This window comes from Delphinus delphis, chromosome 7, assembly GCF_949987515.2.
Source record: "Delphinus delphis chromosome 7, mDelDel1.2, whole genome shotgun sequence".
Lineage (NCBI taxonomy): Eukaryota > Metazoa > Chordata > Mammalia > Artiodactyla > Delphinidae > Delphinus > Delphinus delphis.
This window is the reverse complement of record NC_082689.1, coordinates 18458684-18476713: the sequence shown is the minus strand read 5'-3', so window position 1 is coordinate 18476713 and position 18030 is coordinate 18458684. Positions and strand designations below refer to the sequence as shown.

General features: G+C 58.7%; 1 protein-coding gene across 1 annotated transcript in view; it reads left to right on the top strand.

Annotated features, from left to right (window-relative positions):
* The first annotated feature begins 273 nt into the window (after nucleotides 1–273).
* Nucleotides 274–18030, top strand: part of SPEG (striated muscle enriched protein kinase) — a 48220-nt gene continuing 30463 nt past the window's right edge. The window contains 6 exon segments of the mRNA XM_060016057.2: nucleotides 274–1195; nucleotides 1794–1883; nucleotides 1966–2302; nucleotides 5409–6709; nucleotides 8533–8676; nucleotides 9018–9200. Coding sequence (XP_059872040.1) covers nucleotides 1063–1195; nucleotides 1794–1883; nucleotides 1966–2302; nucleotides 5409–6709; nucleotides 8533–8676; nucleotides 9018–9200 — 2188 coding nt within the window. The 5' untranslated portion in view covers nucleotides 274–1062.

The window sequence follows — 18030 nt, the reverse complement described above, 5'->3', positions numbered from 1 at the left end:
GGGCTGACAGGCAAGGAAGAGTGGAGACATTCCATACGGGGGAAGCTAGCTGCCCGGGGTCTCTTCCACTTCCCCCACCCACATTGGCCCCTGGAATGACTTTCTGTTTGATACAGAGGTTTGGACAAGACGTATAGGGAGGTCAGGAGCAAGCCTTCCCCTCAACAACTCATTCTGGCGTTTCTCTTTCAGAAAACCGGCCACTCCCGCCGGGCCTTTGGCCGACTCACCCATGGTGCGTGGACCATGAGCTGCCTGCTGTAACCCATGAGCACTCCTCCTCTCGGTTCATGTCCCTTCATGAGGCACCCAGGCCTTGAAGATGGCCCATGAGATGCGGGACCCCCCACATGCCCACACTCACCCACTCACCCAAGAAGGCCCCTTGCAGCTGAGAGAGGGCCTAGCAATGGGGGTGAGGGGTTAGCTGGCACACCCCATCATGGGCCTGGGCTTACTGTTCTCCATCTGTGGGCCCTGTGGGGATGAGTTCAGTGCCATGCTCCTATAACCAGTACACGGCTCCTGCTTGTCGTGGCACCCGGGGAGAAACTGAGGCACAGAACCTGATAGAATTTGGGGAAGTTAAAAAATGTGCCCAGGAAACTTTGCTCCTAGCCTGACTACATTTCTGAGGACCATTCAGCAGTAGAAGAGAGAGATCGGGAAGAGGGTGTCTGTCACATCATGATGCAGAACAGATGGGGAGGTTGGTTTGAAAGGAGAGGTCACATGCAGATGCACAATGCAGATATTGTAATAGAGGGTGGGCCTGACCCTTAATGGGGGGCCTGGGTCTGTGGCTGGGCCGAGCACAAGTAGGTGTGTGTATGTGTGTCCATGTGTGTGTGTGTGGCCAGTGGGAGCACCAGTGAAAGTGCCAAGGATGCCAGGTCGCTTGGGTAGTTAGTCGAAGAATCCGCCGAAGCACATGGGCTCCCCAGTGCGGGGCCCCGTGGAGCCTGCAGGCAGTCAGTGGATGAGAGATGCTTTGCCCATCCCAGGTGTCTCCCTCCCCCCACTTCCATCCCAACAGGGCAGCTCTGGGCACTGGGTAGCCTCATGGCCCCTCTGTCCTGCCTGCCCACCCACCGTGCCCTGCCCCACAAACCCTCTGATAACAGTCTGTCCATGTCTCTCTCCTGCTGCTCCTATGGAAGCGAAGTTTTCCGCTCCTGCAGAAAGCAAAGTTACGGTAGGAAACTGGCTCCTGCCCTAGCCCTCCACTTCCCCACTTCCCTGCGCGACCCCGGCCTCTCCTCACCCTGCCTCAGCTGCACCCTGATGTGTTCCGGCTGGTTTGGGGTGGAGGACAGGCTCGCCCTGCGGTTGGTCGAGTGCCCTGACAGTACGACTCTGAGGTGACTCCCCTTTGTTCCTGGGGTGCCAGGACCCAGAATTTAGAGCCTTGGAACCTAGGACCTTATTATTTGGGGGGCTGCACAGGAACTTAAGTTATCACTGGCAGGGGAGGAGGGAGAGGGGCTGCAGCCCGCAGTCCCCTAAGTGGCCGGGAGGGGGGACTGTAGGTAGCTTTGAGGGCACCACCAGGGAGGCAAGGGTGAGGAGCCAGGGTCCCAGAGATGGAGCCAGGGGACTGGCATGGGAGGGGTCACCCTGCGCCTCTCAGGATGGGCAGCGGGATGTGGGGAGAAAAGGGGGGGAGGAGATAGATGCTGGAAGCCCTGCTGGTGGCGATACGGAGCCTCCTGTGGGGGAGGCAGGAGGTGACAGAGGGAAGAGTTGGAGTCGGAGGGAGGGAGCCCTGCCCACACAGACCCCTTCTGCTCCAGACTCGGAGACGGGCGAGGATGACATCAGCGACGTGCAGGGGACCCAGCGCCTGGAGCTTCGGGATGACGGGGCCTTCAGCACCCCAACGGGTGAGCTCTCTGGGGCGCTCACAGAGCCGGCAGGCGGCCTTCCCACAAGAGGTGCCTCGCTTCACTGTGCTCCTTTCTCTAGGCGGCTCCGACACCCTGGTGGGCACCTCCCTGGACACACCCCCGACCTCCGTGACAGGCACCTCAGAGGAGCAAGTGAGCTGGTGGGGCAGCGGGCAGACGGTCCTGGAACAGGAAGCGGGCAGCAGGGGTGGCACCCGCCGCCACCTGGGCAGCCCAAGGCAAGCACAGGCAACCGGGGCCGGGCCACGGCACCTGGGGGTGGAGCCGCTGGTACGGGCGTCTCGAGCTAATCTGGTGGGCGCAAGCTGGGGGTCAGAGGATAGCCTTTCGGTGGCCAGTGACCTGTACGGCAGCGCATTCAGCCTGTACAGAGGACGGGCGCTCTCGATCCACGTGTAAGTAATGGCCTCACCTGGGCCCGCACTGTCCCACCTTACCATGCCATCCTGCACTGCCCCTCACTGCTCGTCAGCCTCCACCCCCCCATCCCCTGCACCATCCATCCCTCTGTGCACTTCTCCACCCCCCCCCCCCCCGACTGCTTCCACTCCTGGCCCCAGCCACCCACTCTTGTCTTCCCACACGGCTCCATCCTCCTCCTGTGCCGTCACCACCCACACCCTCCTGCTGCCACCTGTCCTGGCTCACTGTGCCATCTCCATGGTCTCGTGGACCCCTCTCTGCCTTCCTCGTCTCCTCCAAAATCTCCACTCTCCCGGGGGCCCTCTCCTGCCTCGCCCATTCAGGCTCCAGTTGTCCCCAGGATCCCCCCCACCAGGGGCCCCCTCCGTGCCTGCTGTCTCAGCAGCTGCTGCCTTTTCATCTCTCTGCACATTCCTGTTCCCATGTGGGCCTTTTTCTGGGAGGAACTGAACCTTTCCGCACGGCAGCTCCCGGGAGAGCAGGAGGGAGCAAAAGAACACAACCAGGAGACAGAAGCGAGCGAGGCGGTCAGGGGGTAGTTGGGGCCAGGGGCCTGGGAAAGCAGGGGGATGTGAGGTGCGTGGAAGGCAGGGGGCTGGGGCAGGGAGGAATGGCGGCGATGGCGGGGGCCTAGGGTGGAGGCAGAGGGCTGGAGTGATGGAGGTGGCGGCATGTGAGGATCTTGCGGGAGACGCCCAAGGGTGGGGTTGAAGGTTGTCCTGGTAGGCGGGCGGTGAGGAGCAGAGGTGTTGAAGGCATTGCAGCCATTTTTGGAGATTTGAGGCCGGCAGATACAGGAGGGAGTGCTATGGTAGAAGAGGGGAGTGGCTGATGAGAGAGGTATTAGGGGGCATTTGGGGAGCCGATGGGGGGCCTGATTCGTGATGGGTATGGGTGTGGGGGGGAGGTACCATCACGGAGGAGAAAGAAGGGGCCTGATGGGGGGAGGCGTCTGTGAGAGTGGCTGAGCTTGCTAGTGGTAGGCAGGGGAGAGGTCTCGGGCAGGCGCAGGGGAGGCGCCCTTGCTTTATCTGGTTGGCGTTAGCCAGGCACTCCCGTGCCCTGGACTTGCCTTTTCCTTCCCTGCCTTTCTTTGCCAGGCCCCAGCCTGAGCCTGGAGTTGCTATGGCAACTTCGGAGGAACCCATTTCCTTAGTGATATCTGTGGTACAGAGGCTGGCCTAGAGCTCGAAACTGCCGGCAACAGGCCTCCTCTGCTGTCCCCAATTTCTCTCCATGCCTCACCCAGTTCCCAGAGGCCATTCCTCAGGGACTTTGTTGTCCCTCCCCCAGAGTAGACTCTGCCTCCCTGTAGGTGGCTGGCTGAGGTTCTGCTCCCTAGGGCACTCTGGATTGCATCCCTGCCCCCCATCAGAGGTGAGGTCTGCAGTGTAGGTGGCTGACCCGGGTAGTTTAAAACACTCGGCCATCCCTAGAACTTCTGCTCTTGGCCAGTACCGTACTATTTCTCCTCCCTTCTGTGCTGCCAAAATCCCATTTTGCAGGGAACAAGGGCTCAGAAGCCAGACTACCTGGGTTTCAACCTAGCACCAACCATTTACTAGCTGTGTCACCTAAGTAAGGCACCTCACCTCTTTAAGCCTGTTTCTTCATCTGTAAATGGAGATAATAACAGTCCTGTCGCAAAGGACTGTTGTGAGGATTAAATGACTCAGTGCATTTTAAGCATTCAGTACATGCCTGACACATGATAAGTACTCAGGGAGCCACTTCATAAGTTTTTTTGTTTGTTTGTTTTGTAAATTTATTTATTTATTTTTGGCTGCGTTGGGTCTTCGTTGCTGCACACGGGCTTTCTCTAGTTGGCGGCGAGTGGGGGCTAGTCTTCCTTGCGGTGCGCGGGCTTCTCACTGTGGTGGCTTCTCTTGTTGCGGAGCACGGGCTCTAGGTGCGCGGGCTTCAGTAGTTGCGACTCGCAGGCTCTACAGCACAGGCTCAGTAGTTGTGGCGCACAGGCTTAGTTGCTCTGCGGCATGTGGGATCTTCCTGGACCAGGGCTCGAACCCGTGCCCCCTGCATTGGCAGGTGGATTCTTAACCACTGCGCCACCAGGGAAGTCCCCATAAGTTTTCCTTAAGCTGTCTCTTATGTGTTAGGTATGACGCTAATATCTCAGATTCCTTTTCTTGCTAATTTCTATGCTTGATGTGCCCCTAAGAGTCCAGATGGGGGAAACTGAAGCCCAGCTCTTGGGCATCAAAGCTCTGCAGGTGAGAGGGGCACTCTGGGCTGACCAGCTCCTTCCCTCCTCCTCTTCTCCCACACCCACTGTTCAGGGCCACGCAATAGTTATTCGGGAGCTGAGTTATTCCGGAGCATACCCCTCCGGCGACTTTCTGTGTTTCTTAGGGGGGTTTCCAAGGGCTCAAGGTAACTTTCCCAGGGACAGGACAGAGTCAAAGCCCTGTACTGGGGGCAGATTTATCAAAGGGAACAGGAACCTGGGTTTCCCACTCCAGGGACCCCAACTGCCTGCCACCTGCTGTTAGCACTGCTGAGGGGCTCAGGTCTGAGGAGGTGCTAGGCAATCTCAGGGATAAGGGCATCGCTCCTGGAAAGCTTATGCCTGTTCTTCCAGGGGCACGGTGAAGGGGGTATGTCCTGCTGAGGATGGGCAGGGCTGTGGGGGCCAGCTGGGGGCAGGAATGAGTGGGAGGCTGCATTCCTGAGGGGGCCCCTCCCCATCCAGCCCTCCTGCCTTCCCTCACCCACTTCATCCTTCGGGTCCTAAGCCTCATTCTTTTCTCTCCCACCACTCAGTTCTGTTTCTGCTGTTTCCCAGCTTCTGGGGCTGGGGGGAGGGGGCTGGCCAGAGCCCCTGGGACTGAGTCTGTACCTGGACCCAGCCACCAGCCCAATCTTCCGGTGCCAGAGCTGCCAGCCTCTCCCCAGCACCTGCTCTGGCTGTGCCTTCTTCTTGGGGGGGGAGGAGGAGGGGCTGGCCCATGTCACCCCCAAGCCTTCCCAGCATGCCCACCACCCGATTCCTGTCACGACCTGAAGGTCTAGGAGGGGAGGCCCCTGAATCTTCTGCCCCTCTTCGTCTTGGTCCTGCAGCAGTCTCCCTCAGAGCGGATTGCACAGGGAGGAGCCTGACCTTCAGCCTCAGCCGGCCAGCGAAGCCCCCAGTCGCCCGGCCCTCCCGCCTCCCTCCAAATCCGCGCTGCTGCGCCCACCGTCCCCTCGGGTGGGTAAGCGGCCCCCACCGGGACCCGGAGCCCAGCCCCCAGCCCCCCCGCAACCACCCCACCGGCGCACCCGGGAGCCGGTGCCGCCCGAGGACGCCACCGCCGAAGAGAAGCGAGGGAAAAAGTCCAAGTCTTCGGGGCCCTCGCTAGCGGGCACAGCGGAGTCCCGGCCCCAGACGCCCCTGAGCGAGGCCTCGGGCCGCCAGTCGGCGCTGGGCCGCTCGCCGAGGCTGGTGCGCGCCGGCTCCCGCATCCTGGACAAGCTGCAGTTCTTCGAGGAGCGCCGGCGCAGCCTGGAGCGCAGCGACTCACCGCCGGCGCCCCTGCGGCCCTGGGTGCCCCTACGCAAGGCCCGCTCGCTAGAGCAGCCCAAGTCCGAGGGCGGCGGGCCGTGGGGCACGCCCGGGGCCTCGCAGGAGGAGCTGCGAGCGCCGGCGGGCAGCGTGGCCGAGCAGCGACGCCTGTTCCGGCAGAAGGCAGCCTCCCTGGACGAGCGCACGCGGCAGCGCAGCCAGGCCTCTGACGTCGAGCTGCGCCTCGCCCAGGAGCTGGGCCGCATCCGCCGCTCCGCGTCGCGGGAGGAGCTGGTGCGCTCGCACAAGTCCCTGCGCGCCACGTTGCAGCGCGCTCCGTCCCCTCGAGAGCCCGGCGAGCCGCCACTCTTCTCCCAGCCCTCCATCCCCAAGACCCCGCGGGCCTTGAGCCCCGCCGCCGCCCAGCCGCCCCCTCCCAGTGTCGCGGGGAAGCCCGGGGATGAGCCAGGGAGGCCCCGGAGCCGCGGGCCAGCGGGCAGGACGGAGCCGGGGGAAGGCCCGCTGCAGGAGGTTAAGCGCCGGGACCAGTTCCCGCTGACCCGGGGCAGAGCCATCCAGGAGTGCCGGAGCCCCGTGCCGTCCCCGGCCGCCGATCTCCCCGAGACCAGGACGAAAGCGCCCCCGGGTCGGAAGCGGGAGCCCCCGCCACAGGCCGTGCGCTTCCTGCCCTGGGCCACGCCGGGCCAGGAGGGCGCTGCTGTGCCCCAGACCTTGGAGAAGAACAGGGCGGGGCCTGAGGCCGAGAAGAGGCTGCGCAGAGGGCCGGAGGAGGACGGCCCTTGGGGGGCCTGGGACCGCCGAGGGGCCCGCAGTCAGGGCAGAGGTCGCCGGGCCCGGCCCACCTCGCCTGAGCTCGGTAAGGCCTCGGGGAGGGTAGAAGAGGTGCTGAGACCTGGGTGGAAGCGTGTCTGGGAAGAGCGAGGCTGCTAGGCAGCTGCAAGGGTGCGGTGTCCCAGGGTAGGCATGGACCCAGGTTCGAGTTTGAATGAAGGATTGTGAAGGCCCCTTGTGTCTAACCTGCCGGCTGGTGAGGCAGTGTGAGAGTGTTTTGTTGGAGGCTGGGCGAAGCCGAGGTGTGAGTAGAGACCTGGTGCCCAGTGTTTGCTATAGGCCCCCTGAGTCCAGTGGCCTGCTGGCCCTAACGGTGGACCTAATGGTGGGGGGAGGTACTGTGGGAACCTAAGGAGCCCCTCCACCCCCAACCCCTCTGTGGGGGAAGAGACAGAAGCCCGTCTCAATAAATAATTGGTCATGTCCCTATTACAGGTGAGCTTTGGGCCAACCAGTTCTCAATATTTACTTTCCCATCCCGGCACCATCTGCTGACCCATCATAGCTGTTGAGATCTGACCCAGCCTGCCTTCTAGCCGCCTCCTCCCTCCCATCTTTGAGTCCCTGCGTGGCTGAGCTGACTGTGTGTTGTCTCTCAGTCTTCCCGTGGGTGGTGGCCAGTAGCCAGAATGCCCCTGCCGCCCCTAACTCTGCCTAACTGAACATCAACTTGGGGCCATTCCTGGAGCGAGACAGAGGAAGCCGTCCTTCGCTCGCTCCCACCTCAGCTGCTTTCTCAGGCCAGATACCTCCACCCCCTGCTCCTAGGACGCCCTGTCAGTGTCTCTTTCAGTGCCTATACCACCCCTGGTTGGTTTTTTTTTTAATCACGTTATTTTTCATTTTAGTATTACTGTCTCAAAATCTTTAGAGATGATTAGGAATCTGTTCATGGTCCTGCTAGCCACCTAGTTGCATATCCACAGCCATGTCCCAGGCATTGTGTTAACTGGGCACTGAGGGGTGTTACTTTATTTTAATCTGTATGTTAGCTCTGCAAGATGTTGGGTGTTATTTATCAGCTCTATCTTATAGATGAAACTGAGGCACAGAGCTTATCTAATTTGCCCAAGGTTATGTAGCCAGAAAGCAGCCTAATTGGGATCCTCTCTGTTCTTCTGGCTACATACGCTGTGCTTTAATCTAGCTTATAGAATGTCAGAATTAGAAAATACCCAAAGAAATCCACAACAGTGGAGTTTTATGGTCTCTGTGTGTACAAGCTTCCCGTAAGCAGGGACTGTGTCTTATTTCCTGTCGTGTCCGTGGCACCTGTACAGAGTAAGCAGTAAGTGCAGTGTTACTGTTCGATGAATGAACACAATCTAAGCTGATCTTCGTGAGTCCTCTCAGATGGCTACCGGAAGCACCTGCCACTCCCTCTTTTGAATCCAGTGGCATCACTAGTTTGATAGTTCATCACGTGTGGCCCTGTGACACTATCATTGCTCAAGTCTTGGTTTGCTGTTGGTTTGTCTTCTGTCTGTTTGGAAGCTTGTGAAGTCTTGTGCCCCTGAGAGCGCCTTACACAGGGCCTGATCTGCCATCCCTGATGACTGATTTGTGTAAAGATGTACACAGCACAGTCCCTGTCGTCCTCCGGAAACCAGCACTCTAACTGTGGCTGAAATTGAGCAGCCAAACCACTGTAGAGTCCAGGCCGCCCTGTCCCGTTTAAGAACTCCCTTCTGTCTTCCTTTCTTTCCTGTCTCAGGACATTCAGGAGAGAGACCCTTTGCTCCCTAACCCTTGCCTTCTAGAAGCCCCTCTCTCTGCGTTTGCCCTCTCTCCCCGAGTCATCCCCACAGGGACCGTGTCCCCTTACCCTGTCACCCATGTCTCTGGCAGAGTCTTCGGATGACTCCTACGTGTCTGCTGGAGAGGAGCCCCTGGAGGCTCCAGCCTTTGAGATCCCCCTGCAGAACGCGGTGGTGGCCCCGGGGGCGGATGTGCTGCTCAAATGTATTGTCACCGCCAACCCCCCACCCCAAGGTGAGCTCTAGGCCTGGAGCCAGGCTAAGATTGAGAGAGGGAGGGGAGATCCCCCCTCCCTACCCCCCACCCCAGTCCTCAGAGGGCGGGGTAGGGTGGGTGAAGAGGGGAGATCATCTGCTCCATGGGGCTGGCTGGACTCCTCTGTGTGTGTGTTAGGGGAGCTTCTCCAGAATCCCTTGAGAGAGGGGAGGGCAGGCCTGGGCTTCTGTGACTCAGGGGCATTCCTCGGGTTTCCCTAGGGTGGGAGAGGAGTGCCGTGGGCTCTGTGTGGGGTGGGGCGAGGCCTAGTGGGCCCGTTTAGGCAACGGCAACCTAGTTATCCCGCTGCTTCCGCACAGTGTCCTGGCAGAAGGATGGGTCCTTGCTGCGCAGTGATGGCCGCCTTCTCATTCGGGCCGAAGGCGAGCGGCACACCCTGCTGCTGCGCGAGGCCCGGGCAGCCGACTCAGGGAGCTATACAGCTACTGCCACCAACGAGCTGGGCCAGGCCAGCTGTGCTGCTGTGTTGGCCGTGAGACCTGGTAGGGAGCCTGCGGGCCCTGGGGCCGGGTGGGGCGAGCAGTGACCCTTCCCATTCCTAGCCTGGAGCTTGGGCTCTCAACCAGTGTGCAGTCTCTTCTCGCGTGTTGGCTGCTCTGGTGGAAGCATTTTAAATGGCCCTGGGCTCAGGGCAGGGGCCAAATTCCCGGGCACACACCAGATGGGCCAACTCATGAAGTCATTGAAATTCGTCTTTAGCATCATCTAAATGCCATCCTCCCATGGCATTTTCCTGATCAGGGTCCTGTGGAGAAGGCAAATTATTCTTGAGTCTCAGAGAAAAAGAGTCTCCCAGCTCAAAAGGCTTAAAAGCCATCAGGAGTCTTCTGAGGCCATTTCCCGTCTACAACGGTCACCCTCCCCACCCCCACCCCCACAGTAAAAAGAGATGCTTTTAAGTGCCACAGCCCTCCCCCACTCCCTTGCTCCTTCTGTGGAACCCAGAGCCCTAAAGAAGGTGCGGCTGAGAGCGCCTTTCGGGAGGTGGCAGTGGCTGAGGCTACCTCGTTTTCTATTTTTATGGAAGTCCTTTCTGGGTGTCAGACTACTTCCTTTGGATTTAAGCCCACTTTATTTCAGGTTGAGGAGTGGTGTCAGTGTGCATGGCCAGTTCAAGTCATTCAGGTTGCTGGGCCTGACAAGGTGCTAGCCCTGGGCGGGGAGTTGGGGGGGCAGATAGGTGAGGCTGGGTGGGGGGTGTTCCAGGAGGAAAAGTCGCAGACTCAACCCTTAAGGATATTATCACTGGGTAGTGAACTTAGATCAGAGGACCTGGGTTGGCGGACAGTGCAGGGCAGATGAACTCAGTGCCTAGGACAGCCAAGTGGTCGGTCAGTGTTGTGGGATGCTGGACTGAGAGACATCAGAGCCCTGAAGGGGCCTGGGAATTAGATGGGCAGCGGGTGGGGCCGGGCATGCCTGGAGAGGGAACAGCACGTACTGTTCTGTCCGCTTTCACTCAGTGCTGCAGGAGGCAAGATTACAGAGCCCGATCTGCTGTGGTCCTGGGGCCTCAGCACCTTCACGATTGGGGAGTTCTCGGTGGCATCTGACCTGAGTCCCAGTCCTGCATTAGATCCTTTGGGCCGCACATGTCTGGCTCTGCAGGACTGCAGGTCTCCCTCTTCCTTAGCTTATGTACACCTCCCAGGAGCCCGTGTGTTAGGCTTTCTCCTTCTCCTCACCCCTCCCGCCACGCTGAATCATACCCATCCCTCCACTGCATGCTTCCGTCCTTCCATCACCTCTGGGATCTGCCTTCTGACTCAGCTCCCAGCTCCCCTTAGGTGGCTCGGACCTGGCTCCAGGACTCCGGTCAATACCTGGCTTGGGCTGAGATTTGGCACGGGGTTGTGAGCGGGTTGCCCCAATACTGGCTTGGGGCCATTTGGGAGCCTTTTAAGGTTGGGAAGGAGGCTTGGGCAAGGCAGCTGTCAGCACTTGACTGGGAGTTCTGCGTTCGCCACGCAGAAGCTCCCTGCACTTCAGTTTCCTCATTTGTAAACCAGAGATAATTATACCGTCCTTACGAATGAAAGCAAATGTGTGAACGAGCTTTATGAACTGTAAAACTGTAGATAAATGTTAGTTGTTAGCGTCATTAAGGGGTGGTGTGCACAGGAGCATGGGTTTCCACGAGGCTGCTGGGAAACTGCTTCTTCCTCTTCTGCCCTTTCTTCAGACTGTCTGTGCCTTGGGGACTCCTCCCCTGCCCTTGCCAGGCCTGCAGTCCCTCCATATTTCCCAGTCCCTGGGTCTTCAGCCCATCACAGCATCTCTGTGCCTCCTCCACCCCGGGGAGCCAGAAAGCTTCATCACGGGAGTCAGCTGTACCAGGCATTGCAGCCAGGGAACAGCTTCTGTAAGTCAGGCTGGCTGGAGGGCCCCAGGGCTTGAGGGGCAGGCATGTGAGTCTAGATTTGGCTGTCGTGGAAAAAGCAGATTTTCTTACCCTACAAGGCACTGTTTGGTCCAAAGCAGCTGGACGGGGGCCAGTAGACCCAGAGAGCAGCAGAAATGGGCGGAACCGGTGGGTGGCACAGACATTAGGCAAGGGAGGGGGTCCCACGCCTGGAGTCTGTCTGTCGGGAGTGAGGGGGCGGAGCAAGGGGAGGGTGTGTGCGCCGTGGCTGGGAGTGGAGCGGGTTGGGGGAGGGAGTGTATAGCGTCTTGTGGGAAGAGGCCTCACGGAACCACCTCCCTTTCTTGCTCCTCACAGCCCCCCCTGCTAACCAGGGCTGGCTTCCCAGTGACCTCTTGGGGTTCCCCCCTCAACAGGACCAGCTTTTGAGATCCCACAGATCTCAGTTCCTGGTTGGGAACTTCGGGAACAGGGAGAACTGAAGAGGTAGTTCCCTGGGTGCTGCGATCTGGGGGGGCAGAGCCTGTCTTCACTGCCTCTGACAGCCCCACCCCAGCCCTGGCTCCCTCCCAGCCTGCTCTACCCCGCTGGTAAACTCTGCGGAGACCATGGTCATGCTCCCAAAGGGGGTGTGTGGATTGGGGCGGGGGCTTGGGGAGTGTGGGAGGTGTACTTAGCCAAAGCTAAGCATTCTCAATGCTGCCCGCACCCATCACACAGGCCTTTAGTGAGCACCGGTCGGGTGCTGAGTGCTACATCTCTCTAAGTAGTTTCTTGTGTTTGGCGAGTGCCAGATACTTTTTTCCAAACCCTTTCACATTTCTTCCCTTACTTGAGCTGCACCGCACCATGTATACCCCTTGAAGAGGGACGTCTCAGGTAGTAATATTACCATTTTACAGATGGGAAGATGAAAGCATAAAGTGACAGAGTTAGCACAAGGCCAGCAGCCTTTACTGAGCATCTATAATCTGCCTGAGAATGTTAGAAGCACCAGGTGATTTAGGGTGATGGAAGCAGATAAACTTAGTATGGATGGCAGAAGAAGATGACACGACTCCTTAGCATCTACTGCATGCTTCGTGCATATCAGGCCCTGTGTTGGCTGGGTTATCACATTTAATCCCCCACTGGGAGGTAGCCTCTATTATCACACCCATGTTACAGATGAGGAAGCTGAGACTTGGAAAGCTTTAGCAAGTTACTCCAGAGCATCACTAATCATAGGACCGATGATAGGAATGTTCTTACGTGCACTAAAAGGGTAGCCACTGGCTACATGCGGCCGGCCGTTGAGTACATGAAGTGCGGCTAGTGTGACTGAAGAGCTGACTTTTCCATTTGATTTTGATTAAAGTGCACTGAAATAGTCTAAGGAAGCTAGTGGCTACCCTGTTGGGTAGCCACTAGCTTCAGCTCTGGGAGCGAAGGCCACTGGGAGGCCGGGTCATGAAATGAAGCCCTGTCCCTGGGTCTCCCAAACCTGTACTCCTAACTACTGTGCTGTACCATCCCTTTTCCCACTACTCTGAAAGGGTTCAGGATTAAGGTGGAATTGTGAGCCTGAGCTCCTGGGGCAGGGGTGGAGAGGCGGAGACTATCGATGCCCTCTGTGGGTGGGTCAGCCTGAGGGGAGGGTTCCTCTCCTTCCTCTCTGAGTCCCCACCTTCCCCGTGGCTCTGGTCCTGCTTTGTTTCCCTGAGTGCCTGGTGTGCCCATCCTCGGCTCACCCCCACCGCAGGCTCTGGTCAGGAGTAGGGGGAATATAGAGGATTCGTGCACCCGGGCCTCCATCCTGCTGCCTTCAGTCCTCCCCTCAGGCACAGGTCTCATATATTTGAGCCCAAGTTTCTAGAATTTTCCAGCTGAGACCTTGGCTTCTATGCTTCCCCTCAGCTGGCCACCGTGTTCTCATCTAACTCATTGTAACTCCTGGGCTACTTCCTTGATAAGATTTGTGACGCTCTGTGGGGCTAATGATTTAGCTAAGGACATTTTGGCCAGAGGATGAGGCTTAACAAAGCTCATTCTGGTCCCACCTATAGGACCAACACCACCATAACAGAAAAGAGGTGGTTTATTGGAGGTCATGAGTATGAAAGGAAAGGAAGAAGAAATCACGGCACCAACATCTGCCCCCCTCTTTTCCTGGCCCTGGTCTTGGCCGGCTGCTGCAGAATTACAGGTTTTCCCTTGGGAAGGCAGTGGCTGCCCATGGAGAGGATCTTGAAATGCCACACGGCCCTTTTGTCCATCCTTGATGGGGGTTTGGACAGCATCTAAGAAACCAGTGTGGTCCCTTGACCCGACTCAGCCCTCCCTCCCCACTCCTGTCTACCAGAAGCAGGTCGGCTCCAATCGGTGCCCTTCCCCAAGGCTGTTACCTCAGAATGGGGGTCCTCACGCACAGCTGTCAGAAGAATGAGGGTGGGGAATTCCCTGGCAGTCCAGTGGTTAGAACTCAGCGCTTTCACTGCCGAGGGCCTGGGTTCCATCCCTGGTCGGAGAACTAAGATCCTGCAAGCTGTGTGGTAAGCCCCAAAAAAAAAGAAGAAAAAGAAGAATGGGGACCTAATCTATCATGGGTGCCAATTTATCTAAACGTGCAGCAACCCCAAGTAACACACGTAGGGAGTTAACCACTTCCATGGCTGGGTCAGGCTGCCCAGGTGAAATGCTCTCCGCTTCGTTGTCCATTTTAAGCCGAAACGGAAGCATTCTCAGCACAGCCCTTCTCCTTTTCCAAGGGGAGATACTCACGGCAGCACCTGCGGAAATTCCCAGCTGCAGGCCAGCCCTGCGCATTCTTTTCCCTCACTTCCATGGTGGGATTGCACAGCAGACATATATAGAAATCCTGAGACGGTGCGTGTGGAGAGCCGGCTGTGAGCCGCCAGACCGTTTATGTATGTGCTGTGAACCTCCAGCACGTTACTCCTTCCTCAGAAACCTCACGGAGCTCCCCTTCGGCTTCAGAGTGAAGGCCACACTCCTGGCCTTGACCACCTGGACCTGAGGATGACCCAAGGGTGGCTGGAGGCACCTGCTCCAACACTCCATGTCCACTTCTTTCTTGTTTACCCGGTTCTGAGCCAGAAGGTTGAGCTACAGTTCTCTGCACACACTTTCTGCCTTTGAGCATTTGCTCAAATGGTTTCCTCTGCTAGGAAACCTGCTTTTTCCTGCTTAAACCAAACTCTTAATTCTAATACCACCCTTCCATCAGTTTTCCCTTCCTCCCTGAGCCAAAAGCAATGTCCTGCTCTCTGTACTTGTCTGGCCTTTATCTGCCCCTCTCTTGCCACCTTATTCGTGCTTGCTGTTATAGTCGTGTGTGTATCTGGTTTGTCATCCCAACCAGCCAGAGGGTTCCTGAGGACATCACTGTGTCTTCACCCCTGCAGCCCTTCCAGCCATACCTGAGGCCCTCCTGGACAGTCAGGGGCTGAGTGGACCACAGGGACTGTGTGTGAGGTGGCAATGGGGGTAGAGACTTTCACAAGGCCCTGGAAAAACCTGGGTCCCATGCAGAGGCTGGGCGGGACTTGCATCTGCAAAGGGTAACGAGGATCTGCCTGAGAGTGGAGGTTGGGATGGCAGAGGAGACCACAGAGTAGTGGTCCTCGAAGTGTGGTCCCCAGACCAGGAGCGTCGTCAGCACCTTGGGAATGCGTTAGAGATATGTGATATCAGCCCCAGCCGGACCTACTGGATCAGAAACTCTGGGGCTGGGGCCCAGCGAGCTGTGATTTAAGGAGCACTCCACGCGATTCTGGTGCCAGGTGAACTTTGTGCAGCACTGCCGTGAGGCAGGGACCTTACGCCAGGTGGGAAGCCAGGTGGTCAGTGCGAAGCATGTGGGCTGTGGAGCCAGGCCTCCAAGGTTCAGAGCCTGGCCTTGAAGTTTGTTAGCCGAGTGAGGTGAGACTTAGTGATACTACCTTTTTGGGTTGTCCTCCTCCCATGAGGGTCCCTAAACTTTTGTGTGCATAAGAATCACCCTGGGGGGTGCCTTTTAACAAATTTCCCATGTTTCTTCAGGTCAGAGTAAGGCCCAGAAATGTATAGTTTAAACAGGCTCCCAGGTAGTCCTGATGTGGGTGGTTCAGGGACGACTCTGAGAAACCCTGATGTAGAGGGCCCTGTGTGACGCCTTTCATGTAGGTGGCTGTGACTATATCCATCCTGGGGACACCTTAGGGGATGTTGAGATGCACTGGTCTGGAGATGAAGGGCTTCCCAACTTGTGGGCTCCCCAATGCCATTATTTTCATTAAATGAATCTGACCTGGAAGCAGCGTTGAAAGGCGAGACAAGGGCACAGAGTGTGTAGGGGCAGCACATGGCGGGCATATGTGCATCTTAGATTTGGGGGGCACCTGCTGCCGTCTCCTTGGCTGGTGTAACTGTGTTTCCCACAGTGAGAGCCAGGCTAGTGGGTGGAGCGGGGCTGGGATATAGGGACAGAGATGGTTTTGGCAGTGGGGCCAGTGAAAAGTCGGGTGGCGCCAAGGCCTGGTTTGGAGCCCCAGAGGCTCTGCGAGCTGGAGACAAATCCTTGATCAGCCTCCTTGTTCTTGCAGTTCTGGGGGTACAGAGGGGTGAGGGGCCACTGCCTTGTTTTGAAGAGGCTTAGTTATGACTCCTGTGGAGCCTGAGCGTCCTGCCTGGGCTGCTCTGACAGTTCCCCTCTCGAAGGGGCTTGAGAACTCTTGAATCACTTGGTCCCCTGATGCCCCTAGGGGTGCTATTCCCCCAGACACCACCAGGGGTCTCTGGCTGCCTGCAAACCCTGCCCATCCAGCTCTAATCTGCGCAGTCCCTCCCTGGGCCCTTGAGCTGCTTCAGTGCCGTGCAACCTGGAAGTGACCCCAGAGGGGGAGGGAGTGCCTTCCTCCAGGGACCGTGCCGGTGATCTCAGCATCAGCTAGTGGCCCAGCCCGGAGCAGAGGCCCATCAAGCGCCATCCTGACTTCCCTTTCCACCCCTATGTCAGGACAGACAATCTGAATGGTGCCCCCGCCCCCGCCCTTCTTCACTGGGAGTGTTGGGAAACACGGGTCACAGCTTGGGAATGTGGCCCTGGGGCATGGGTGATAGGAGGCGGGAGAAGGCCATGTGACCTCTCCTCAGCGGCTCCCCTGCTCTGCTGCTCTTCTCCAAGCCCCATCGCCACCAAGTCCAGATGGGTGGTAGTTGTGAGGGGTCACTGAGGGGAGCAGCCCTCATCCTCCTGACTGTTGGCTCTGGTGGGGCTGACGGGGTGGGGGAGCGTTGCCAACAGGTCCCTGGTAGAGCCTGTAGGAGGGGGGTTGGGTGCAGACCCAGGAACAGGGGGGAGGGGCGGGGGGAGGGTTGATGGGCCAAAGCTGCCATGGCAGGAACGGGGAGGCAGAGGTGGGATTCCGGGCCCCTCAAGTTGAGGGGCCAGCATCTCTGGGAAGGAGGCTGAACAGCTCTCTGATTCTTAGCACCAGAGTAGACCGGGTATGGCCCGGCGCCAGAGTATTTGAGGCTTGTTGGTGTGGATTGCAGCATCAGGGATCTTGGCAGTTTGGTCAGGGAAAGGGGCACCACAGGGGCCATTTGTCGTCAGTACCTCCTCTGGTGGACACATCAAAACAAATGGGTCAGTGCGAGCACGTTGGCCGCTGCAGTGAAGTACCACCGCCATCTTCCCCGGGGACTGAGGCCCCCGTCCTTTGAGTGGAGGTGCCACTGAGGGGGCTTTGTTTGTCAGGGTCCAGGAGCTGTAAGGAGAGAAAAGGCAGATCCCGCTGCCTGGGAGTGAGCAGGGTGGCTAAATACAGCTGGCTGCCCCTCCCCTCCCCTCCCCCCCCCTCCACTCCGGGGCCCAGGCTGCCTGTGGCCTCGCAGGCACCACCTCCCCAGCCAGCTGCCTGCCTGCCGCCCAGCCTGTCCCGGCCTGGCCAGCCCTCACCTCCTCCTTCCCCTCCTCAGGCTCCTTCCCCTCCCCCAGGACCTCGTGCAGAGCCTCAGCAGAGTGAGTGGGGCCAGGCAGGCTGGGCTTCTGCTCCCTGGGGAGCGGCCGGCGGGGGGTGGGCAGTGGGCAGGCAGCCGGAGGGCCTGGTGCCAGGACAGAGCCTTCGGGGCAAGCGCAGGCTGGGGTCCGCGTGCAGAGTCTCGGGGTGAGTTGGGGTGCAGCCCTGCCCCTGGCATAGCCAGAGGGGCTTGAGGTGGGGGGTCAGGAGGAGGGCCGGGGGCTGCGGCAGATTCATGTCTGTATTTGGCAGTCGGATAGGAGCCAGCTCAGTGAGGCTGGGCCCCTGGCCAGTTGCAGGGGAAGGCATCAGGGCTCTGGGGACACCCCTCCCCCAAAGCAACGCTGGTGCCCCCTCCTCTTCCCCAGGCTGAGCCGCCCTTCTCTGTGGATGAGTCAAACTCTGCTTTCCCAGCGCCTGAGAGTTCTGGGGGCTCTGCTGTAGGGATGGGGCCAACAGGTGTCCCTGGGGTATCTGGGGCAGGAAGCTGAGAAGGGAGCGGGGGAAGGGCTGGCTGGACAGTGCCGCCTCATTGGCCCTGGCACTGAGGTCAGGATAGGGCTTGTCTGAGGTGTGTGTTCCTCTGCACCAGGCCCGGCTCACCCGAGAAACAGGTGTCCTGGTTGTGCCACTCTGGGGTCCAGAGACATGAACTGCTTGCATTGGGAGCCTGCAGTTCTGTGCAGGGAATGTGGGTTCCCTGCTCCAGTGGAATTCCAAGTCTCCCAAGGCCCCTCTGGTGCCTGAATCCTTTGCCCCAGGCTGTTCCCTATGGTTCCATCACTCAGGAGGATCAGGGTCAGGGTTCGGAGAGTCTGTGGTAGAGCACGAGTCAGGGACTCAGGGACAGGAAACTCCTGGGCAAGGTTACTCAGCGAGTGAGTAGGAACCCCGGGGAAGTGAAGTCAGGGCAGGGCTGGCCTGTGGGAGCTGCCTGAGCTCCTGGGT